Raw genomic sequence first — 26,226 nt, 5'->3', positions numbered from 1 at the left:
TCCTTCCCGTTCCCCGAGCGGCCGTCACTCCCTGCGCGACAGGCGGGACTCGGCTGCGAACACAAAGACAACGGAGACGAGACGAGACCCGGCTCTCGCGTTCTCGGAAGGTGAAGCAGCAGGGGTGTATAGCGCTCGCAGCGACAGGCGGGCGCCGTGCCGCTGCGTTCCCCGTCGAGCACTAATCCCCATTGTTTCGCGCTCAGCGGGGGCGTGCGCTGCAAGAAGGGCGACGGCGGCGCGCTGCTGATACCGCTGTGCATGCCGAATGAGGGGACGACGCCTTCAACCCGGCCGTACACCGGGCGCGCTTCGCGAAGAAGCTTAAGCCCTAATTGAAAACTGAGAGAGAGAGACGACGGCGCGCCGTTCGTCGGCGTGAAAGAAAGAACGAACGAAACTTTCGCAACGATTCTCCGAGCGAGTCGAAAGCGCCGGCCGGGATCCGCTTGCGGTCTCTGCTCGTGAAATTTGAAACACCCGAAGGAGAGGCTCACGGGAGCAGCATGTTTGCACGTACGAACACGCCGAAGCGGCGGATGTGCGGACCAAAAAAAACAGAAGGGGTTCTCGCAGATTTGTTCATTACTTCGTCTGCGCCTTGTGCGACCCCGACGGCGATCGGAGGCACGGACCCTCTCTCTCTCTCTCTCTCTCTCTCTCTCTCTCTCTCTCTCTCCGGGCGCGAGTTGAAGCCCACGAGACAGGTCGCAACGGAAGACAAGCGACGCCATGATCCTACATGCAAAATAACGTATTGTTCTCCCGTCTCTTATCCCGCCGCTGTACGAGTCTTCTCTGTGAGGGTTATAGGAACGTTGCCCCGGGTACACCAAATATGTGCGGCAGGCTGGCTATAGTTTCTTTCGTGTGGGGGAACCTTGAGTTGTGTAACTCGCCTGCGTTAAGCTTTCGTATGCAGAACTGGCGCCACCGTACGCGGCGAACGAACGTCGAAGCTGTCTATGCGGGAGTGAAGCAAGGGTATACGGCAATTTCGCGTTGGGAGCCGCGTATATATACCAGTGCACGCGATGTGATGAATAATGCACGCAACTATGCGACGCAGCGCGTTGCGTTGCGTTTTCTCGTTTCATTGATATTTTATTCCGTATTTCATTCCGGTCGCATACAAAGACGCACACGTGAGCGCGCCGTAATAGGGGAAATATCGCTGTTCCGCACCCAAAATCCGCTCAGTTGCAGGGATCAGCCGTTTCACCTCCGGAAAAAGCCTCTTCTCTCCGCAAGCTCCACCGCGCGCGGTAGCGGTATAAATTGAGCCCCGATTTCCTCCGCGCAACACTGGCTGCTTCGAGGGAGGGGGCTTACGCCAGACGCATAGGACCGTTCCTGGCAGCAAAAGCATGCGGTGGACGCACTGTTTAAAGCTCAGGTCTTGCGGTTCAATCGTACCATGCATATTTAAAACGCTCCGCAGTGAAGAGGCCGACGAGAAGCGGAAGAGAAACAATAAAGAGTCCCGAAGAGGCGCCATGCGCTTCTTTCTATTCACCGACGGATGCATCGCGGAGACAGACGGACACATATCGCGCTGAAGGGCCATGAACAGCAATCAGTACACAAAGATGTGTTACTGCACGAATTGCTTTCACGAAAGTCTCACGCTGGAGAGAGAGAGAGAGAGAGACGCGCGACGTCTCGCCTGCGGCGTGCGGCGGCGAAGTGTCGAGGCATCCTATTACGACGTTGACGTCACCGCCGCCTGCTGCCACTTCGACGCGGTTTAAGACAGGTGTACACACACGACCAGGCTGCAGGGAAAGGTGTATGCGGGAGTTATGGGCGACGCCGCATGCGGCGGCACATATGCGGACCGGGGGTCAACGTCCCCAAGCATCATACGCACAAACGGTGGCGTGCTCAAACAGCACTTCCGCGCCCCTTCGGAGGTGTTGCCAGTGTTATGTACCTGGTGCGAACGCACGGGCGCTCACCTGTGTGCCTTTAAGGCGGAACCGAGCTCCGCGCGTGTAACAAACCGCGCCCAAGCACCGGCGACCTCCGCGGCACGTTTGGAACTGCCCCGAGTCCAGGCGCTTCGCTGTTTACACAGTTGCCAGCGTGGGTACATAACATAGTTCTTTCCGAGGCTGTATGGAGGCGTACGCATACGACGGGAAACGACTCGGAGGTTCTTGCCACACGTGCCTCTTTATCTCTCTCCCTTTTTCTTTCTTTTTTTCTTCTTTCTCTTTCTTCACGCTGTTCGTTTTTCTCTCTATACGGTACTTGTCTTCCCTCGTTCCAAAGGCGTGTGGTTTAAGCCGAGAGACGACTCAGTAGTTCCGACTAGGCGGAGCATGCATACTAGAAATTAGGGAATGAGGAAGCTACTCTGCAGACCTGGCGAAGCGCCAGATAGAAATTAGCGCGCTGCGTTCAAGTGCAACCCTTCCGAGATGTACTGCGCGAGAGAACAACTTGGCGGCACATACACGAGTCAGTGAACCCGTAATCGATCGCTGCAGTGAAAATAAATTGTTTCCGAAATACCGTAGCGCAGGCGCGCAAGGTAGAGACGGCGTCCCTCAGCCAACCAGAAACGTCATCATGAGAATATGCCCGTTCCTTGGCGCCAGGGCGTGGTCTGCATGCTAAGTCTCGAGCGCGTACGCAGTGTCGCGAGCCGGAGCACACTTCCGCGCCGCGCATTATTTGTTCACGTAGCACAGAAAGAACACAACTGGCGCGATCCATGCCGTTGACTGGTTTCTTCGTTCACAGGTGGCGCAACAGATAACAGACGTGCACAAAGTATGTCACTCGCTTTGCCAGCTTTAAGGGCACGGGGACTGAAGCGGCGAGTTCCGCGACCAATACGATGAGAAAAGCTCTGACGGTCGAACATGTTTGTCATACCAGCATGCCTCCCCCACCCTCCCCACACCCGCTCCGCCAAACGGAAAGTGTAGAATGAGAAGCACGTACGGTATACGACCACGCAGCGCACTTCGTAAACCATCGACGGCTGAACGTCGATAGAACGTCGTGCGTGCGTTCCCCTAGTACAGGAGAGTGCCCGCGCGAGCGCGGCAACTCAATCGAGCAGACGCGGCGCAAGAAACAAAGCAGCGACGAAGTGATACGCCGCGGGGGGGTCGACGAACCTCTCAAGAACGCTTCGAACAAAGCTGTTCTCGGAAAAGCAGAGCGACCAAAACACGCGAAAAGCGAGCGCATCCTACAGCTTCCCCCCGAAGACGAGAGAAGAGAAAACAAAGAACAAAAGCAAACCGTAAGGGAGCACTACAACAAGTTAACAATGAAACTCGGGTCACGCTGTCGTGCACAGCCTTGCGCTGCGCAGACGAGACTAGTCCTCCTCCGCGGACATCGCACACCAAACGCCTGTTTTTTTCCGATGCAGCGAAGCGCCGTAGCAGGTGGCCGGTGACAGACACGCGAGGCTGACAGTAATACGAGTGTGATGGAAAGGGGTTTCGGCGTGCCCGTGCAGGCTGGCTGGCAGGCTGTGAGTGATAGAGCTCAAAGCAAGCACGTGCGCGACTGTAAATACGTCTGCTCTCCCGTTGCGTGGCCGAGAGCGAGCTTTTATTGCGAAAAGCGTTTTGTATGACCTTTTTTCGTCCGCTTGACATCACAGCGAAAGCGCTGCTCAAACTTCGAAAGGCGCGTAATCGCGCGCTCTAGCGATTTCGCTCGCTCGCTCGCTCACACACACACACACGCACGCACACACACACACACACACACACACACACACACACACACACACACACACACACACACACACACACACACACACACAAACACACACACAAACACACACACACACACACACACACACACACACACACACACACACACACACACAAGCATATACAGAGAAAGTATTAGCAAAGCTGATCCCTCAGGAACATTTGCAACTAACTGATTGAAACGTGCAGCTATTCTACGGCAAGACATCTGCAGTGTTAAAGCAGCAGTCTTGGTCTCGTGTGAAGCAACGCGTCGCAAACAGCACTTACATAGCACGGTGGTGCGCAACAGTTATATTGCCTATCCAAGGGCGGAATGATCGGGAAAAAGTCTACGCAACACAGCGGGGGTGGATATTGATGAATACTCGAACCCACAGAGGCCGCATACAACTGTTATACCACATGACGGCCTGCATGGTTTAGGGATGCCGGTTATCTTGTTATATATAAGCGCGTCGCTGGCGATGTCCGCCACCAAGCACGAAGCGAAACAAAAAAAAAATAAAAGGAAGAAATTTACACAGAATGCAGGACGAAACTATTCGCAGATATAATCCAGTAACCTTCTTTCAGTGGCTCTCGCTTACGAACGACCGCCATTCATCTCATGGTCACGGCCTCCGAGAGTGTCGGCGATGTGCGGATATCTCGAAACCCAGCACTCCCGATCCTGTGGCGTTTTTCCGATGCTACGCGCCGGCCCGCCTCTTCGGCTGCAGAAGGCTTGTTCAGAAGACCTCATAATCTACGCGGCGGTTCACGGTCTAGTTCACTTGCGCGACTTACATAGAGTACATCTCGAACACTTCGAGCGGGCGCGCCCATGACAAAACGTCGGACGCGGACAAAACGAGAGAGAGAGAGAGAAAGAAATCATCCTGCTTGAACTTCACACGCGATCAAGCAGCTCGCGATCGAGGCACGGCGTAAGCGTTGTCGAGACGTTCACAGAGATAAGGGCCACAGAACTAGTGCACGCACGTGTGCAGCAAACGGTCCCCCGCTTTTGTTTAGTCTCGCATTGTTTTCTCAGGCCCTCGGCCACAACGTGCTCGCGCGGGCGTTTATATTTCTGGGCCCTCTGGTTGCGCGAAGCGGCGGATGAGGGCCGCGGAGTAACAAACAACGTTCGGGCCCCGACAGAGCGCAACAAGTGGTGATGCCCGGTCGCTCCAGTTCCGAGCTCGCGCAAGCGCGCGTCCCCTCCTCCTCCTCGTATACCCTTCGTTACGAAACCGATGCCGGCCCGATTGGTCTCGTTCTAAAATTGGGAGCCGCTTCTGCAGGCAGGGGCGTGGGGGGAGGGGAGGACAAAGCGGGGGGCTTCAGGGAAGGGTCAAGCACAGACGGATGCGGAGATAGACAGATACTAGATGCACGTTAAAAGAAGAGGAGCCGGCGAGGCGAGGGAAGGAGAGCGGAGAGATTATCATCTGCCCTGTTTCGCGGTCGACTTCGCCGCGATCGCTCGCCGAACGGAGCAGCGTGCCGATGCCGAAGTGCCCGAATCGAGTCCCTTACTCTCTCTCTCTTCCTTCTCCTCCTCTTACAACTCGCGCGCCATGTTCGGCTTGTTTCTTCCTCGCCCCGAGTTCTCGTTCGGTCTCCTATCGGCAGCAGAACCGCCCTCACGCTCCCCTTGTGTTCGTTGCCCGTGTAGACTGTTGTGGTGGTGGCGCCGCAGAGAAGTGCTCCGTAGTGCTCCGGCTTTTTGCCGTCTTCGACATTCGGCGGCCGGTCGGCGGTGAAGTCTTAATTGCAATCTGCCAATCGGCGCGCGAGCCTCGGTCGAGCTGGTGGTTGCGGAATTCTGCGAGATTAATCGCCCTCTGAGCTCGTCGGCCTCGTCTAATTAGACCCCTTAATCCGCCGCCACGCCGAGCTGACGCCACCGCGACCGTCTCCGCGAAGTCTAACGTCTCTGTTGTAGGTCGTTTCACTTTGTTATTATACTATTCATTAGCTGTATGTGTGGCAGGTGTCTTGTGCTCGGTTAGTTGACAGGCGCCCTCTCTTGTCCGTCCGTAACGAGTCTGATGACTTAATTTACAATCTTAGTTTATGTGATTCTCCTCGGATACCGCCAATCTTCGGCGTTTTGCGTAATGGCCGAGCCTTTAACATTAAGGCGTTTTAATGGTGTGAAACTGCCAGTGCCATAATTACGGGGACGACGCCGAGTTCAACGCCTTAGAAGGCAGCCCAACGATCTGAGAACATGAAGTACATATTTATATTTACCTATTTTTTCCCAGGAATGTCGGGCTTATCGTTACAGATCTCTTTTTATTCGTTGTGTTCTCGACTTTTTACACACTTGTTGATGTTAACGCAGCAGACAGTTTTAAAGTGAAAGCTACAGAACGTGAGCCATTAAGCTTCCCCTTCTTGAATTTCACTCCGATAGCTTATATAGCGCCAGCGCGACGTCAAAAATTTCAAAGTATTTCTGGAGGGAAGGGAGTGGCGATACTGTGGCGCAGGATATGCCTTCGAAACTAGCTAGGCTGATTCCTCGGTTCCTTTAGAATGCAACGCATCCCTTAGGGACCAGCAAACGTTTAACTACAAGCCGCAATAAACGCTGTCAACTACGACAGCATTTGCCACACCTACTTCTTTCTTTCTTTCTTTCTTTCTTTCTTTCTTTCTTTCTTTCTTTCTTTCGAATACCCAGTTAGTTCTTACCGATGTCCCAAGGAAAAAACACCTTCAAACCTAAAAACATAAAGAAACATAATATCCGTCGGACCATACGCGCGCGCATGCATCTACATGTACGAATTGATAACATTGCCAAGCTAAGCACCCCGCGCGCAGGACTTATAGTATATATCAATCCTCCGCCGCCGCTATTACAACACTGTATCTATGCCAGCCCCGGTCGCTCAGAGACCAAGACATTGTCCTGCCATGGCTACAAAGTCGCGGTCTGCTATAAGCGGCAGCGCGCATTCCTACACGGGAGGAATGCAAAAAGAACGCCGGTATGCTGGGATCCCGAAGCACCTCAGGGAACCTGCAGGTGGCCGAAATGAACCCAAGAACGTACTTCGTAATGTTCCTTTTTTAATATTTCGATTATGTTTCGCTTTATTAGTAGATTCCCACGGAGCCACTCCCTGATATACAACTGAGATCGGCGATTCGATGAAATCAGACTTCTTACGTATGAGTGATGATGATCACTTTTGCGATTCGGCGCATGCCATTTCGAAATACAATATGAACTCGTTGTGACAACACGATTATGCATAGGGTGCGGTGTGCAACATAACGCGATGCCCACGTAGGAACAGGAGGAAAATTCGCACAAAATGCGGCCGCGCCCATCAAACCCTCCTTCGCTGCAGATATCGGTCATACACAACCCCTAATGTATATGCCGTTGTATACACGTCTTCGGACGTTGTAAAACCAGCTGGTTATGACCAGTATTACCGCTATACGGTAATACTGTGTAATACTGTGTAATACTGGTAATACTGTGTAACGTTAAGGGATAAGAAAAGAGCAGATTGGGTGAGGGAACAAACGCGAGTTAATGACATCTTAGTTGAAATCAAGAAAAAGACATGGGCATGGGCAGGACATGTAATGAGGAGGGAAGATAACTGATGGTCATTAAGGGTTACGGACTGGATTCCAAGGGAAGGGAAGCGTATCAGGGGACGGCAGAAAGTTAGGTGGGCGGATGAGATTAAGAAATTTGCAGGGACGGCATGGCCACAATTAGTACATGACCGGGGTTGTTGGAGAAATATGGGAGAGGCCTTTGCCCTGCAGTGAGCGTAATCAGGCTGATGATGATGATGACCGCTATACCGGTATCGCGGGGCGCTGCGCGGAAACGGACGCAACAAATCATTGCGACAACGGCATTCACGACGGCACAAAAGAAGCGAACGCATCCGGAATGCGGAAACACGCGCATGCGCGACGGCCGGACAAGATGAACAGCGTTGAAGCAAATTTAAAATCCGTCGCAAATGAATTACTAATCTATGGGCACCGTGCGCAGTGCTACGTACCAGCGCGCTTTCTGTTAGCGCCCGGTGACTTTTTCCCATGCCAGCCCTCTGCTCGCCAATTTAGTTGCTCTCTCTCTCTCTCTAATATTGTTGGGCCGTGCAAACGCATGCCTCTTCGCGCCCCTTTAATTAGTAGCGCCGTTCGTCTTGACTTCCAGCAGCACACCCAGCGCTCTTCAAAGACACGGCCGTGGCCGCGGCACTCAATTTTTAATGGACGGCGCCACTTTCGGAGCGAGATAGCGCGAACCGGCGCCCGCGGGGCAGGCGCCTGTTTGCTTTGCCGCTCGTCCCTTTAAAATAGAGTGTCCCTTTAATAATTCCTGCGTCGCGCAGCGACAATAATATCGCGAAGCGAGTGCGCGGAGAGAGCGCCCGCCGATAAACGCGTTACGTTTGTTCCTCTCCCGATAGAGAGCGCTCGCGGCGACACGCACATCAATTACGACAAAGCGTCGCTGTTACTTGTGTCTCTGACAGTATATATACACTGCGACTGCTCTCTCTGCGGCGCTGAGACTGTGGGGGGACAAAACGCCGCGTATATATATGTATATATATCCTTCGAGAAAATGACTGACAAGAAAGAGAAGATCTAGCAGTGTACTATATGCATGCACGGTGTCGCTCAAGATATTAAAGACAGAATGGAAGGGCCGACGCGATGGCGTCCGAAAAGGACGAGGCGAGTCCGTAATTGCGAAATCACGTGATCGGACGCGATCTCCGCATGCCACGGCAGCTCTTCGCCAGAGAGAAAGAGACGATTCGTTCATTACAAGCTCGCCGCTTATCTCTCGTCTCGCGACGTTTCCGGACGCGCTTCGACGGTGAGTCGAGCAAGAGAGCGAAGCTCTATCTCCGGCCTATCTCTCTCTCTCTCCTCGTCGCCGTTTCTCAGTAACGTAACTTTTCAGCCGAGGACGTTATCAGCCGGAACTGTCGCCTGCAATCCGCTTCCCTGTCAACGCGTGACAACAGTAGCAGTATATAGGCCTGCGTGCTATCATTATTATTAAGCTTATACATCGGACAGATACCGCATTCGACGAGGATGCCTCGATTCAACGCTTTCATCGGGCTCCGGGTGCGATAAAAATGCGGGAGTGAGATAAGCGTTCTCCGTTTCCGAGGCGCAAGAAGACCAGCAGCAGAGGGACAGTGGGCGACGCTTTCGGTGGTCGAAACGGGATGCATACGGGATGACATCTGTCTAACGTATATCCATGTCGCGCACGCTTTAAACGCTAAACGAAATCTGCCGGACGGCTTCAGATAAAATGTACGGTGAACGACGTGTGCGTGGGAACACACTTGATGGAATTGGGTGCGTGCCGTCGCACGCTTGCGAGCGCTGAATTCATCTCGCCCTGAGAAGGGCAATGCGTGTATATGCTACCTCGTACATGGTCCCTCAAAACGCCTAACGCTGGAAAGCAGAAGTGAGCTACTCTCGAAAAAGAATGCAAAAAAAAAAGTGACTCAGAGCGCGACATGTGATGCATGCAGAATATATGTACATCCGCTCTGCGCCATCTTCTTTCCTGTTGATCCTCATATTTTACGTTACGTCCTTGCACGCTCGCTCGCACATGACTGACCTTTAGACAGTTTTTTTTTTTACTTCTTCGTTATCTATCCTTCCATTCTTTTTTTTAACTTTATCTCAATGGTGTGCCTCCGCTTTTCCTGGCCGCGCTCGTAAATAGTACAGGCAGCTTTTATGAATGATTCGAGTTATAGGAAATAGCGGAAAGATGACTCACCGTACGGCCGGCATGAGCACATGGCGCGAGTGTAAGCCTAACGACAGGCCTGTACGCAAGCGAACGCAGGAATGGAACATTTGCGGATGCATTGCGCAAGTATGTACAGTCGGCGTCAATAATTTTCGGTGTTGCCGGATTCCGCGAAAAAAAAAAAAAAGAAGCACGCCAAGCTCTCGCGCTGGTTGCGCCATGCGATAGGTGAAGCGAAAAAAGAAAAACAGTGCGTTGGGTCGTACACGTGTTGCGGAATGGTTACTTCCTATAAAACTGTATGGGCTGTGAAGATAAGTTTGAGAAGTGTAGCCGGAAAGCCTTTCATTTTGTGAAAGCGCGGCAGCCGTGTGATAATTGCTAGACGCATCGTCGTGAGCATGTACACAGTTTGTTTGTTCATATTTTCTTCCCTTCTTTCCCCCTTCACTGCTGAGTTCGCCTACCCAGAACTCACTCTGGCCCAACCACTCTGTCATTCACCTATAATTTCTATAAGACCATACGCGCCAGGCGAACTCACCGCAATTTCCTTCTTCCCTTCCCTCCCCTCTATCCCTGTCATCTTTGTTTTCCCCTTTCCCACTCCCCCGGTGTGGGGTAGCCAACCGGACGTTATTCTGGTTAACCTCCCTGCCTTCTGCTTTTCTCTTTCCTCCATCTTTGCAGGTCACCATAAGAAACGTTAAGGTGACTATTTGGGCATGTTGGTAGGATATGAATGCAACATTTTGCGCACAAGACGAGGACGAAGAAGAGGCTGAGACACACGAGCTCAGACTTGCAGCAGTGTTTCAATTATATTGAAGAAAGTGACCACATATACAACAGAATCCGTGACACATCACCTGTGCGCCGCCCGCAGAATATTCCTATCTCTACGCGAGGAGGATAATTTCGAGCGCGTGTGTCTCAGCCTCTTCTTTGTCCTCGTCTTGCGCGCAATGGGCTGCATAAGAATCGTGTATTTCCTCAATACGGCAGAAATGATATCCGAGACTAAATCTCACGTCAACGGTCACACAGAGAGGTCAGTGTTGTGACACTCAGTACACAGCTGTGGGCGGAGGCGAAGACAGATATAAAGTCGATACCAGGCTATCAAAACTGGAAGTTTCTATTAGCATCAAGACAGAGAAGTTCAACTGGTGTGCATCGATTGTACCCCGTGCAACTAAGAGCACTTTACCGCGAGCGAATGTGTCTACAGATCTGCGCTCTTTCACGTGCAATGCTTTCTCGGGACATACACTTACTGACTTCTTGGCACACGCTTTAAGGGTTACTCACTACTCAATGTGGACTACATCACTGACGCTTAAAGAAACCGCGTGTTAATAAACAGAACAACTTGGCGTCAGTGCCGGGTCGTTCACAGATATGCAAGGGTATTTCAAGAGGCGTGGCACGCGTGAGTCATACGTTCTCCTACAGCGTGACGTTGACAACAACTTGTTTCGTCAAGCATCGATGATCTTTAGGCGTTTATCCGCAGCGTCTATATAGTCAGTTCTTCAATCAGCTATCATATACGGACTTTAACTTCGTATTCGGCCACAGTACATGCGGACACTAGAGTAATTCAATGATTTTAAAGTCTATCGGTGTCTGCAGATCATGTGTGCGCACATAGCCAAATATTTCGTAGTCTCGGCATTCAATAACCGCGCTGAGCATCTCCCCGGCAATGTCCTTTACGTGACCTAGCAATCCCAGTCTTGCGACTGAAAGAATGTTTACACAAGCAACTGTGCACTTGCAAGTATCTGCGGCCACCGCGTTCCCCCTGCAAGCCGGTTAAGTCCATTCGCCAAGTGGCGGCTCTGGTTGTCAAATTGCTATGCTTCTCCGGCCCGCCATACAGACAAGTCGCACAGAGGGAGCGCGCAGAGCTGTGAAAATATTAATTTCTGCGAGGCGACTTACCGACATCGGAGACGCTCTCTCACCGTACATGCACGTCCTTCAAGGACTGCCAGAGGCTACAGCGACTCGATCGACTGCCGCAGCCGGAAGGCGATGCCGGATGGCACGAGAGCTCGTCGGCGGTGCCATGCGCTCGCTCTCAATGACGGGCTTCGCGCAGAAGCGCACAGCTGTTGACACCAGGTGGCATCTCGGCAATATACGAGAGAAGCGCTATGCGATCTCCTTTCTGCCTCCATGGCTGAGTGGCAACACTTCGCGACGCAGAGTAGTTGCGCTGTGCATGACGATCGAACAGCGCGAGGTGCTCGTGCTCGTGCGTGTGTGTATGTGAGAGAGAGAGAGAGAACGACCTCGCGAGGCTTACGGACATGCCTCACGCCCTGTTGTGCAGAACGCGTCACGTGCGCCTGAAGAGCGATAGGCTTCGTGACAGTTATGCGAGAGGTGAAAGGACATCGCGCGTCGTCATATGTAGACGCGCATTCCTTGACAGATGGGTTCACCTTTATATACATGGGTGCGCGCAAATCGGCCCGGTCCGGTGTGGAGTGTCGGATCGATGAAGAATGCGAGATTGGCCTTTTGTTGTGTGGTCCGCTGGCGAATGGCCCCGCCTAAACGACTCGCCGACGTATCCGGCGTAGATCGACGCTTGCAAAAAAAAAAGGAAGAATAATAAAGTAAGAGATAGCGAGAGAGAAGAAAAGCGTGTTCTAGCCAAGACGTCACACGACATTATTCGTTTTCACTTTTTTTTTTTCGGTTTATGTTGTAATTGAAAGAGTGAGAAAATGAGGCTTGACCTGACGTGGCGAGGATCTTACTTTAGCCGGAGCCAAATAAGCACGACACACACACATTTGGCACGTAAAATGCCCAAATTGTGCCTACATACATACATACATACATACATACATACATACATACATACATACATACATACATACATACATACATACATACATACATACATACATACATACATACATACATACATACATACATACATACATACATACATACATGGACGCACTTACCCTGACAGAATTGTGGGGAAATGGACCCCTGTATGCGACATATGCCTGCGCATGTAGCATTCTGTCACCTCTCGCGAACCTCGCACTGAAACCGAAGTGGTAGGACTGAGTGTAAAAAAGCCGTTTACATCGCACTACCCGCCTCCACACTGGCGACCGCACAACGCGCAAATAGCAAGAGCGAGAAGAACTGATTAGCGACGTGGTTCGACTAAGTGTGCCCCGCCGCACTTAAGCAAATCAAGGTGCACCCTCTCTCCGCGGACAATTCCCCCGCCGCTAATTTGCGTCTCCAGCGCGGCGATTACGCACCGCGATTGCGCTTTCTTAACCCTCGCTTCCACGGCGCGCATGCCGGCAGGCAAGACCCGAGGCTGAGCGCAACTGGAGCTCGAAGCGAGCGACGTCTCGACCGCAGCCATTAGAGAGGGAGCGAAAGATTAGCGAAACAAGCGGCAGGCGGCACAAGCGCCTGCCGACGCTCCGATCTCTGGAAGAATGCGTCGCCCGCGATGCGGGAGTGCTCGAGCCGGAGCCGCCGACCGAAACTACGGCAGTTGCGCCGGGGGAGAACAGCGGCGGGGACTTGTGTCGTGCGCCTCCTTCGAGTGTAGTAGGAGTGCGGTAGTAGCGAGCGGTCGCCTCTCTCTCGCGCGCGCAGCTGTCGCAGCGTAACGACGCGTCGCAACAGCGCTCGCGCCTCTCACCCCCGCGTCTCTCTCTCTTTCTCTCTGAGCGCCGAGAATAGTGGGCGCGATTTGTCCCGCGCGGCGACATGTTGCGCCCGCCGCCGCCACATTCTCCGACAACCCCGAGACCGCGGAACAACCCGTGCGGCGTATAAATAAACCGGTGGCTCGCTGTTTCTGCGGTTGGCGGAGTGCTGTATGCGCCGAACTTTAGCATGCGAACACGTTCGGGAGACGTGAGCGCGGTGCGTGCGTGTATGCGTGTAGATTGAGCTGGCGGGGGGGGGGGGGGGGGGGGAATGAGTTAGGGGCGTGTGGATGTGTGCGTCTGTCTTAGAACACATCGGTGTCTGTAGAGGGACGGAGAGGGGGGGGGGGGGAGCGCACAGTGCCAGACAGGCAGTCACGAAAGTTGCTCGCGGAGCTGCTTGACGCGCTTTCGCCACGCCTCTGGTGCAGTTCTCGGTGAGGAGCGTGCGCGCCTTGCGAGTATAGGCGACACGTGCGTCTACGGCCCGCTCTGACACCCCCCTCCCCTTACGCAACTCCCACGCTGCTCCGTTCGTCCAACGCGCGCATGTGCGCACGGAACGTCAAGTTGGCCCGCGTTGATACATTACCCCGGTTGCAGGAGTGCGGTGGCATTTGGCTGCTATGTGCCCATAACACGTTCCGGACAACAGTCTCGTCTGAGCCCTGACTGCTTACTGCCATGTCTAAGAGGGGCTGTGTGCATTCCATGACACACGATGTTTCGAGACAGTGATGCAAAAGGTAAATGAGCTTGCGCGAGTTCCACGAGAGGATTCTAAAAGTAGCTCCGCCTGGTATATGTACTTCGTCGCACGGACCAGGCACTTTGACCCCTTTGGAGTCTTGCAAGCATTCGAAACGTTTCTAGGTCAAATGTGTGGTCAAGGAAATGTGTGGAATCCATTGACTTCATACACGCTCATGCAAATGCCAAGGGTCAAGTACGCACGCACACACCCACACCCACACACACAGAGGGAGGAGCAAATCTCGGAAATCAAATCCGCGGACGATCTATTCTAACCTAGAGACTGCCCAAGCCTTGAATGCGGCACGTCATTGTCACGCATTGTGTCAACTCACTGATACAAAGGAAGCGTTTCTTTTAGCCACGCTAGAGGCAAGCTGCAGCGCGACACCTTCGGGTGGTAGTCACACTGCGGGGGAGGGGGGAGGGGGTGGAAGCTACCGCGAAGCGGTGATCGCTTTCTATTTCCAGCGTTCTTACATAAAGGCTGCAGCTTTGTTTACCTTGTCGCCCTAACACCGGTGGCTTGCCAAGACCCAAGTAAACACTACGGAGGCGGTGACGACAAAGGCGGCTGTCGCCTGAGCAGCGTTAGGAGAGGCATTCGGACAGAAACACGCGTTCGCAGGTGCGTCCGTCATTAGCCTGGCAGTGAGCGCGGCAAAAGGATGGAGCATCACGCGACAGCGAAAGATGAAGCGGCGATGTCTGCGTGCCTGCTTCGCTCAAAAGCCCTCAAAATAGAGCGCGCACATGGCACGTGGGCGCGCTAGCACCCCCCCTCCCCTCTCTCTCGCTCTCTCTCTCTCTCTCCTTTTACTTCCGCAACGCAGCAGGAAAGGACTCGGTGACGCGGCTACGTACGCTTGTTGCGGAACCCTGCTTGCAACGCCACGGAGTTTTGCTACAGTGCGCGCCAATGCGGAGAAATAACAGTGTTGGCTGAAACAGCGTCAATGTTGGGACGTTGAGAAGTCGTTTCCGCAAGGCAAGGCAGCTTGCGGTTGCCGCATTTTTTTGGCGCTGCGCCATATGGAGTTGCAGCTCACATTTGGAATCTCTACAAGTTGTTACAGAGAGAAGAGAGAACGTCATTTCACCATCAAGTATTGCTGTATGCTGTAACGCGAGTTAATGACATCTTAGTTGAAATCAAGAAAAAGAAATGGGCATGGGCAGGACATGTAATGAGGAGGGAAGATAACCGATGGTCATTAAGGGTTACGGACTGGATTCCAAGGGAAGGGAAGCGTAGCAGGGGGCGGCAGAAAGTTAGGTGGGCGGATGAGATTAAGAAGTTTGCAGGGACGGCATGGCCACAATTAGTACATGACCGGGGTTGTTGGAGAAATATGGGAGAGGCCTTTGCCCTGCAGTGGGCGTGACCAGGCTGATGATGATGATGATTGCTGTATACAACTAATGCGTTATAGTTCAACGAAATTTTATAATCCGCTGCAGTATACAGCTGAACATTCGGTAGAACGTATGTATAATCTGAACAAGTTTTTTCTTGGGCGAGTAAGCTCTTCCATACAGTTCGTTTACGTTCATTCAAGTCAACAAACGATTCATTCCGTTTCTTCCTGCTTAGCAACGTCGCCCACTCCTCTCTCAGCCTCTCGCCGTTGAGATGGTTCGTGAATAAAGTCTCGCGATTTCGCCCCACGGCCGATTTCGCTACTGATTGGCGCCAAAATTCAATCGTCGAGCTTTTTTTCGGACGCGTAGCGCCCATCGCTACAGCCATCGATCACCACCACCGCCACCCTGACTACCGCTGTCCCTCGACTAACAACGAAAACGCTATCATCAAGCCCCTACTTCACACTCGTTCACCACAGTCATCGTTTTAACTATACATTGCAACGTCTTCCTCCGACAGCGCCAAAGCCAAACGGCACCTGCATATATAAACGAACGGAGAAGACTTTGGGAGCGACGTTTCGTTTTATAATGCAGAACCTTTCGTTGCCCAACTCTTAGTACACATAGCGGCGCCGCAATGGAGGGCAAGAAACAACAACAAAAGATAATAATAAATAACGGGCCGATCGGGAGGCTCATCTCGTCTGCACGCGCATCATCAACTATGCAGCCACGCTATACACGCACGGTCGCCGCGGCTTCTCCGGGCAGCTCCGACGTGTATTAATGAGGGCCACGGCGCATTTAATTTCGCGGCCGGAGAGCTATAGGGGATGAGAGCCGGGGAGGTGAAGAAGGCCAGTCCGAGCAGCCGCGTTCTAAGCCCGATGCAGTAATGAAACGTACTCCCCATACCCCCACCCTTCCTATACGTACATGCCTGCGGGAGATTGACAGGGACCTTCCGTGCACGCGTGCCGCGTTTAAGGTATTATGCGGACACACACGCACGCACATGTACAGGCATGCACCTCTAATGTTGGACGCCGTATACGCGTCTCTACATTTCCTACCTTTTCTATTTTTTTTTTCTGAGCTCACCTGTGCACTTAATCATTTATGTACTGCGCCGAGTAATGAAGACATGCCGGGCTCTCGGGTACCTATACCTATACAGAGAAACAACTTGAGCCCACGAAGCTGGCCGGCGGGTAAGAACATCTATAAACGCAGCAGGAGCAAGGGGAAAGAAAAAAAAAATAATTGCGTATTGACAGGGAGGATCCCGCGCTACGAGCTTGTTGTTTTCTTTTCTGTCAACCCGATATCTCTTTTTAACTCGTCCAAGTAGAACACACCGCCGTGGGTGAAGAGTGCCGGCGCATATTTTGCTTAATGGTAGCGCATGCTTTTCCGCTTTCTTTACCCATCGCCTCACCTCGCTTCACTTCCGCCCAGCGTTTTTTTTTTTTCGTTACGTACGCGAGATGGGTATGGGCGTAATAATTCATCGATTAATTATCGGAAGAGGCTGAGGGCCTAATATTCTTCCAAGCTGACATGCTCTAATGCATAATATGATCACGTCGGTGGCTCCAGTTCGTTCCTTTTTGTAATATTACGGATGTTCGTTGATTAATCGCATTTTTCCGTAATTCAGCCCGAGGCATACCGGTCGCTACAATTAATGCGCGAGAGGGTACCGCAGCTACCACAGTTATTACGTGGACTATGACGTGATGCCGACGCTCAGAGGGGAGAGGGAGGATGGGGGAGGGCAGGTCGACCGGTGGAAAAACTACCACAGCGAGCACGTCTACGCCTATGAATAAGTATATCTGAAAGTTGTGACTGACTCAGTGAGAAAAATTAGACAGTAATAGAGAACATGACACCTGTTAATTAGGTATGAGTAGCTCAGCAGATATCCGTACATTCAACCGACTGAAATGCTCCTTGCTTTCTTTATCTCTACTTTACTATCACTTTACCTCAACCTCCCCTCTCTCCCCAGCGTAAGTTAGCAAACCGGATCTAACCATCTGGTTAACCTCCCTGCTTTCCCTCCCTCCTCTCTCTCTCTCTCTTTCTCTCTCGCACACACACACACACAACCGACTGAACACCCCGGGGGAAAAAGAAAAGGAAAAGAGAAAAACAACAACCTTAAACAAGAAGCATTTGCATCTGGGGAGTACAAAGTTCATGAATCACTGCATTGTTGACTTGTGTGCATTGTATTACAATGAAAAGCTAGGCGTTTACCTGGAGGTATACGCATTTTTTTTTTTCGAACCCCTATATCACCCGAGACTCACAACGTATACGGGAACGCGCATTCGAGACTCGGGCCTCCCGCGAGAGTGGGAAACGGTTCACACGGCAGAAGCGAAACGCGACGAAAAGAAAGCGAGAGAATCGCAGCCGCGCGCGTGCACCTTCTTGCTTTACGAGGCGTGTTGCGTATATATATAGCTGACCACGCGGAGAAGCCCACCGCTCGGAACATGTCGTCCCTCACCGAGAAGACACACACACACAAACACCAAAATACGACTTCGTCGTATATACGGGCACCCTCGCTGCGCTCCAAGCAGCGTGCACGCGAAGCAACTTCGCTCGTCTACATCCCATAAATCGCGTTTATAGGCGCGAGAACCACGACGCCCGCCCACGGATGGCGTCCGCTCGCTTCGTAGGAACGCGTATTCACGCATCGCTGCACCCGGAGCTGCGTATATGCGCAGTGTACAGCGCACATATATGTTCGCATGCTAGTCTTATAACCGTGCAGCGCTTCTGAAGCTAAGGACTGCAGATAAGATTTCGTCTCATCTATACAGTGCAATTCACAGAGGTGGTGATCTACCCACGTATACTAACGGTTATCGCGCGCGGCTGTACAGGACACGGAAGTGCAGTCAAACTGGTCACAATATGCGTAAAGAAATCGGACAGCTACACGTCGGCCACAGCATAGTGCGTTTACTCCGACATAGCAGCTGAACAGCCACAGTAGCGGTACGGAATAGTAGATTGGTCACGGTATGGTAGCTGACCATATAGTATATCAACAGTTAATCGCAGCAGTGAAATAAACGTACGTGAATGGATTCATTGTGAATAGTAGTTCACCAAAGCCACCGCGCACAGTATAACCACCAGTGGCACACTTCGAATGTTTCTTGAAATTTGGGAAATATGGTACGTAGTACGGAGGAGTCAAATCTGGCGAATACGCCGGATGCGTGAGCTATACAGAACTCCACTTCAGCAAAATGTCTGTTGAGAATGGACTGCGGAACGGCCACGGCACAGCAGCTGGCCATACCAACAGAGAGTTTTAGATTAGGGGACGAAAGCCGCTTGCGTCCCCTAATCTAAAATCTAATCTAATATTGCGGGACGTGCAGCGGTGGCCCGCGGCCCACGGCAGTGAATTGTCCACAGACAGATCCGTTGGTCGCGTGACTATAGCCAGAGCCACGGACCTCCGGCCAATCACAGACCTTGTCCCCTACCCCCCCTCCCCCCCTTTTTCCCACGCGCCAGTAACGTGCAGCTTGGCGTAAGATCCGTCCCCCGCCCACGATTATCCGGTGCACCGGCTCGGCAAACACTGCACGCTTCTATACCCTCCCGAGACGGCATGTGGCGTGGACGCAACGTGAAAGCAGCATGCGTGCGAGGCAAGTTTGACCTTCACCTGGCGGGTAGCGTGTTCACCCTCGCAGACGCGAAAGAAGGCAGTGCGTGTCAGGCGCACGCACGCACAGCTTGTAAGTTCAAGCGAGATTACTTGTCCCGCGACGCGTAATAAAGAATACCGTCGCACGCAGGTGCCGCGACGTGTGTCTCCCCCGCGGAGGATGTTGTTTCTGGATCCGGAGATGTGCACGCGAACATGATTTTTTTACGCGGGGTAGCTCCTACTTTTCCTCCTGTACTCACGTGACACAAACACCGGTGATGGTTTGTTACGGCGACGGCGCGTCAGGCTTCGCGTCTCGCCGCCTTCAACAAGCCTTGCCAGCTAGCTACACGATATGAGCCGGACGCCCGCCGCTTCCGTAATGCTTCCGTAAGCATTCTCCCGTGCCTGGATCGCGTGACAAGCGGCGATCAAAAGCGTATATATACGGCGGAGGGAAACCGTTTTGTAGGCCGTCCAATAATTAATCAGGACAGCAAAATAGTGCCACGGGTGCGTCAGAGCGTGACCTAGTAAATGCATTATGTATACTTTTCACGATTACAAAGCCGCACCGTTGTCTTCGAACCTATATGTCATGAAAAAAAAAATGAAATAGAAGCTCTCCCAGTTGTATGTGCCACCGTATTAAGTGTTTTTTTTATTTATATTCTCTTTTATACTCCTTCCATCGTGTCTAGCTGCGTGTATATGGGTATATAGGCGGTATATATGCCATGTGTGCACAGATGAAAGAACTATCCCTTTCCCCCCCCCCCCCCCCATTCTCATTCGCTGAACCTTACTTATGCATGGAACGGGGGTGAAGACAGTGTGTGTGAGGGGAGTTGGGGGGGGGGGGGGGCACAATGCCACGGGGGGTTTGTTTCACTTATACAGAACACGAATGCCGCACTGCGTGCTGCAACGACGCGCTGCGTGTTCCCGAATCGTCGCATTATGCACGAAACGGCGCACGCGGCCTGGAAGGGGGGCTACACAGCGCGCGCCGCTGGCCCCGTATAATAAATATACGGCCCCGCGGCTTTCGGAGTTCCTTTCTGTGTAGCGCGGTTTACGTGCGACCGCGTTATCTTCGGCTGCAGACGTTCCCGGAGTCTCCCGGTGCAGCGCGGGTGTGCAACTCGGGCATTCCGATGAAGAGTAAAAAAAAAGAAAAATAAAAGAAGGAGAAAAAGAAACCTACTTCGTAGGAGACCGGCTTTGTTCGCGCGTAAAGCCACGCAAGCTCGTGTATATAAGCTACGCATAAGCCTCGGCGCACGGAATGGAACTGGAAACACAAACTACAATATAGCGCTGCGATTCGCGTTGTTTCTTTCCCGGCGCTGTTTCTGGATCTCGCGCTCCCCGTCGGCATTTTTTTTTTTTCACAATGCCTCGGTCGCACGCATCTTGACTGTTTATATACCGCTCGCCAACGTAACCATGAGCAGACGTCGTTCGTGCAACGAGTGTCGAGCCGCATTGCGTGGCTTTCGTGAAAAAGAAAAAAAAAAGAAAGTGTGCGCCGACGTGACACGCGGACATAGTCAGGAATGTTTGTGTGAACAGGTGCCGTTGGCGTTGCAAGTGCAGTAAGAGCTGTGCAGCCAAACTCACACGTGCAGGGCCAACTTTTCTTCTTTTTTTTTTCGTGCTCTTTCGCGCATATATTTCTGACGCTTTGTGACGGCGCATTGTTATATGCTTTGCGGCAATATTACGTGGCCTATAAGTCTACTACATATGTATATGGCTCACCATTGTTATACGGTATAGTTGGTTATCGTTGGTATATGCATAGCGCAGACGGCGGCATTTTTTTTTTCTTTGAGAACGGATCGACGTACACATATTCCGCTCTGAAAGTTTTTGATCGGGTGTGCTTGCTTTTCGTTTGATAGCCGTGCTGTAATGCTAGGCTCATGCCTTTCTGCTGTTCGAGAACACATCTTGCGTGGTTTTTAAAGCGTTTCATAATGCATTGTAACTGTATGTCATATCGCCGTTCTGGTATTGTCAGAGCGTAGCGCGTGGTTATCGTCTCACGCGGAAATGGCGCTAGAGTTTATTGACAAAATCCTTGCATAAGGTACACACCGATGCAGCAACTATACATCTCCCTTAATGAAGCACTGCGATGGGACAGTTCTTATCAGACTATATACACGCGCCCAGGGGAACAGAATCGGTTTCAAACATTGGCTCGCAGTTGACGAGATTGCGAGATAACTTTTTTCGTTATTGCGTCTATGTAGTTCGACTCTTCCATCGGAAGAGCGCTTGCGACATGCAACGCTTCGATCTGATATTTTCTCGTATTCACTGCCTTCCTTTGGCCATCGATCTGATGGAAAGGGTGATCTATGACTCGATGCAGCACCGCCCTCGCTGACACCGCAGTTGACGCGTGTAGAAATATAGCGGGCGATACACTGCGTCGATCGAAAGAACGGAATGCGGCGCGGTGCACCAATAGCGACATTTCTGAAGAGCACGAATTCGCCCGCAACGCCAAAGCACCATTGAAGCGGCTCGCCTGTATTCTTTAACAGTGGTTAACAGTGAAGGGGAAATTCGTGGAAGCCTTCGCGCTTACACATGCAGCCAGTTGCACTGCAACTCCGCGTTAATGCGTTTCTTTTTCGTCGCAATTGCGCACGCCGCAACACGTATAAGCAACATGAGTGACACAAACGAGAAGCTTTACCATTTCTTCATGCAAGTCGGCGGAGTGCTAGAACACTCACGCACGCGCGCGCGCGCACAACCGGTTATTCGATTTCATATGGTTACATATCCCTGACAATCAATAGGATTGTCAAGATGTGGCCAAATAGACGTTTGGAAATAATTCGCACGTATGCAACTTCACATACGAAGCAGATATAGCGTCAGCAGCATTGCAGCTCATGCGAAGAACTGGAACTCCTATATATACGCATTGGTTCTATGGTCCACGCAGGGCCCGATAGCACTCGCTAACTATCAGTTAAGCCCTCTGTTTCTAATGCTTGCTATTAGCGTTGCACGCGCTGTACAGTTTTTTTTTTTTTTTTCTCGAAGCCACCACGCCAACGTTACACGAATTACCGTCTAAACACAAGTCTCAAACCAGTATATGCGCCTTCCAGCGTAAGCGGCTGTCCATTCATTCACGCGTGCTCAGCTAACTACGTGGCATCATAAAAGAAAGGAGAGGGGGAAGAGGCCGTGAAAAAGGAGAGGAAGGGAGAGCGCCGCGGAAGCTCATCTATACAATACCTTCCTGGCGGCTGGAGCGCCGTGAAGGTATACAATATAGATATATATATACTCCGCACGGCCTCGAACTTCACGAAGGACGCGGTCTCACGTGTGCGCATGTACGGACATATCCCAGGGAGGAAAGAAAGCGCGAAGGCAAAAGCGGCCGCCGGGTTCCGTTTTCGATCACGCGAGGCACGCTCGGATCACGCACCCCCCCCCCCCCCCCCCTCCCTGACGCCCGGCTGCGCAAAGCACAAACACGAATGAATACAAGGCGCCGCGATGCCGGCGTGTTCGCCAGCTTCCCGTCGTGTATACTGCGCACATGCAAGCGCGCAGCGGACAGACTGTACACGCGGACCGACCTTTCTCTCCGGCCTCATCCGTGCGCCCCTTCTTCGCTGACCTCTTTGCACTTTCACTCGGGGGGGAACACACTAGCCCGCGTGTATACGCGCGCTTATTTCCTTCGTTCACGAGCGTTGGAATTTGAGGAACGAGCGATAATGAAAACCGGGTGCCACGGGGGGGGGGGGGGGTGGGGGGAGGGGAGGGACATTGCCACTGCCCTTCTCCTATATCCTATCCTGGGTTCTTACGCAATACCCTTACGTGTGTTGGGTCTACAGTGCGCATCCGCATATTGGACAACGTGTATATAGTATCTCATTGTACCATAACATAATCACCCGCCACCTACCTTTCCCTGTGTTTACCACTTCCCCTTTCCTCAGTGAGGAGTAACAAGCTAGAGACACGCTCTCCTTTACGCTCTCCAGGCCAACGTCTCCTCCTTTTTCTTCATTAAAATCTCCTCCTCCTCCTCCTCCTCCTCCTCCTATCCTGCGCCGCATTATACGTGCACCGTGCATGCCGTGGAGATCAAGCACAATGCGCGTGATGTTCGTCGTGATCGTTGCGTGCTCTAGCTTACATAGCGTGACGAGGTGCGCGACGAGAAGCATAGATGGATCGACGAGATGCACGCGGAACGAGGGCAAGCATGTGTGCGTGCTTGCATATATACGCGCATCGGAGAACGCTGGAACGCTAATTTTCGGGGTTGTGTAAACAGTGCGGTGCGGAGATGTGGAGAAACAAACGGATCAGGAGTGTACGACGCATGCATGCGCTCGACAGTATCGACGTTTTACCTCGCGGGATCCCAGCCAAGCACGCGTGCGGGGAGACGAAGAAACAGAAGAGTGCGTGCACGGGGGCCCCAGTAACGATATCGAGGACCACCATGATCATCGTGCATGGTATACATGGTATACAGGGTGGTAGGGAAAATATATGCGAGGCGAACTGCGCGGCTATCCGGATGACTCGTTTCGTGGCCGTGTATACATATATGAGTCACGCAGAACAGATCCCTCCCGCGCCCTCTTTCTCCCCTCGTGGTGCTGTCGTAGCTGGTGACAAGCCAGATGGGTAGAGGCAGGACGTATACACTAGGTGAAGGCTGAGGGTCGGAGTCTTTTGATACTGTAAATTTGAAAGCGCAGAACCTGAGCGCAAGCTACATATACAGCATGCGGACGAAGAAAGCCGAAGTATGTACTCAAATAAATTTTTTAAGAATAACTTCAAAAGTTGTATAGCAGGTATAATGTTTCATCGCTCCTTTATGAACCAACAGCAGGACAGCGAAGCGCGCGAACAGGGCGACGCGCAGAGTGAATAATATTCAGGGTCCCACGCAGTTGTCACACGGCACTGAAGTAGTCGAACAGCCGACCTTCGAAGACACTCCGAGGCGTAGGTCTCGTTTGTTTGACGCTCCTGTATTCGGGTCGAGTTCGAACCAAAACATCACGTACATGCACCGGTACAGTGATATCCACAAGCACCGGCACTCGGCATGTAAATGGTTTCCACGTAAAACACACCCACTTACACGCATTTTATGCGGCGACTTACACCCGACACTCGGAATACCAAATGAACCTCGCCCTTCATTCATGTCCCTTATGTCCCTGCGTCCACTGTGGAAGGAGGCGGACGAACATGGCTCTATACACCCCGGTCCAGCTCGCGTTCCCGAGTGTCCAACCGGCCGCGCTCACAGCCCCTTCTCGCTCGTTTAGCATTTCAATACAAAAATCGCGACCCCAGGGGGCCCTCGAATCCGAGCTCCAAACCCCGGGTCTCTCCGCTCGTTCGTTCGCACGCCCCTGCCTTCCTTGTTGCATGCCCCGCGCAGCTGGAAGTCGCGAGGAACGGGACCGTTCCACACACATAGCAACGGGGGGCGACGCGCGGCCGATGAAACGTGGGACGCACCGGCTCCTCTCAGAGATGCAAAGTAGCACGTGTTATGGGTGCGAGCCGAACGCTCACCGCCGTCCAACAACAACGCGCCGCCGCACCGCATGCGGGCCACCGCGTTCTCGAAAGCGGGTTCAAACTCGGCGCGATCGACACGATGACGAAGGCGCGCGCGCGTGAGGGTCCTCCGCGGCCAAGGTCAGACCCCGGCATCACCGTGCCCGGCATCTAAAGCCCCTCAATTTTCCAAAAGTAGCGCCATTCTTAGATCTTTCCGCCACCCCGCTCACCCAGGCGCTTCCTCCTCCACTCCTCCTGTCGCCCCAGCCTCCTCCGCTCCCCCATTGGCCAATCTGTGTCACGTGAAAGCGGGCCCCGCGCTTTTGTATATTTTTTTCTTTCCGGCGCAGAGCAGGCGCCGCGCTTTTGTATATCTTTTCTTTCCAGCGCGCTGCGACCCCCAATCTTGGGCCTGCGACCCCCATTTTTGGGCCTCCGCGACGAAGTACGGCAGGCGGTTTGAAGGAGCGCGGTAGTTTTATACAATGTGTTAGGGCCGAGTGCTTAATTGCGATGCCGTGCTGCTGCGCCTACGGTTGCCACAACAGACCCAGTGACGGCAAAAAGCTTTTTTTTACCATCCGCCGGGCGCAACGCAAAACGAAGAAAAGTGTGGATTCACAAGATCGGGCGGGCTGACTTCGAGCAAGTGGCAAAGAACGCGCGGCTTTGTTAAGTGACACGGCTCCTCCAACCTCTTCTTTTGACGCCCGTGTCAAAACGGGCCCGTGTCCAGTGCATTGGGGGTGCGTTAAAGAACCCCAGCTGCAAAAAAAATTAATCCAGAGCCCCCATTATGGCGTGCCTTATGAGATCGTGGTGTTGGGATGTAAAACCCAAGAATCAACTTTTCTTCTGTCTTGTGTGCCTTGACTGTTCCAGTTAACGCAACACTGCTTCCTTGTGAAAACTTACAACGCAAAAGAATACAGACGCACGTAGTATACAGAGATAAAATTAGCACTTCAACAAAAGTGTTGCTGGTGCCAATGAGGGAGGGGGATAATTATTTTCTGAACCTCTTTCCAGTTGTCCCATCAAGTTCCTTCTTTCTTTTCTATCAAATTCTAACCATTTGCACTGTAATAAATAAATAACGATTTCATATGCTGGTAAGTTGTTAAAATTATCTATACCGCCTATGTGTGAAAACGTTGCTCATGGCCACCACAACCTGTGCATGAGCTACGTACATCTGTAAAAGGCGCGGAACAGAAACGGCCCTGCTGCCAGGCATTGCTGACCGCAGACAGTCGGAATCTCTCACGCGCCGGCCGAACAAAAGCATCCTGCAGGTACGTAAATTAACCTACGAAACCACGTGCACATACTTTCGCGCTGTCAAAACCTGAAACTCTGGTAATTACTCGCGTGTCTGAGCACACCGCGTGCTTGTGTCGTGTTTCAGCAACACGAACTTTCAACGTGCGCGCGCTTTACGCCTTAAATACGCCTTGAATAATCGTGCTTTTCTCTATTTCTTCCGCAAATCCGACACGACATTCTTAAGGCCAGTTACCGACTGACAAAGCAAGATCTAGATTGAAAAAACTGCTCCGCAGGACTCGAACGAACTTTTCCGCGGATTTCCTCCCGTAGCGTGTTAGCCGT

The 26,226-nt window shown here is 52.3% G+C and overlaps 1 protein-coding gene across 7 annotated transcripts in view; it reads right to left on the bottom strand.

Annotated features, from left to right (window-relative positions):
* The window catches only part of LOC135908477 (uncharacterized), a 463,787-nt gene that overhangs the window by 111,521 nt on the left and 326,040 nt on the right, over nt 1-26,226 (bottom strand). Inside the window, exon 1 of one of the 7 annotated variants that reach the window (XM_065440264.1) lies at nt 11,464-11,616. The exons of 5 other annotated variants lie outside the window; for them this stretch is intronic. In XM_065440264.1, coding sequence (XP_065296336.1) covers nt 11,464-11,493 — 30 coding nt within the window. In that variant the 5' untranslated portion in view covers nt 11,494-11,616. Of the gene's footprint in view, nt 1-11,463; nt 11,617-26,226 lie in introns of those variants that run through there. One more of the 7 variants, XM_065440265.1, reaches the window with a different exon arrangement.

This window comes from Dermacentor albipictus, chromosome 3 (assembly GCF_038994185.2).
Source record: "Dermacentor albipictus isolate Rhodes 1998 colony chromosome 3, USDA_Dalb.pri_finalv2, whole genome shotgun sequence".
NCBI classification, from domain to species: domain Eukaryota; kingdom Metazoa; phylum Arthropoda; class Arachnida; order Ixodida; family Ixodidae; genus Dermacentor; species Dermacentor albipictus.
This window is presented reverse-complemented; position numbering and strand designations above follow the sequence as displayed.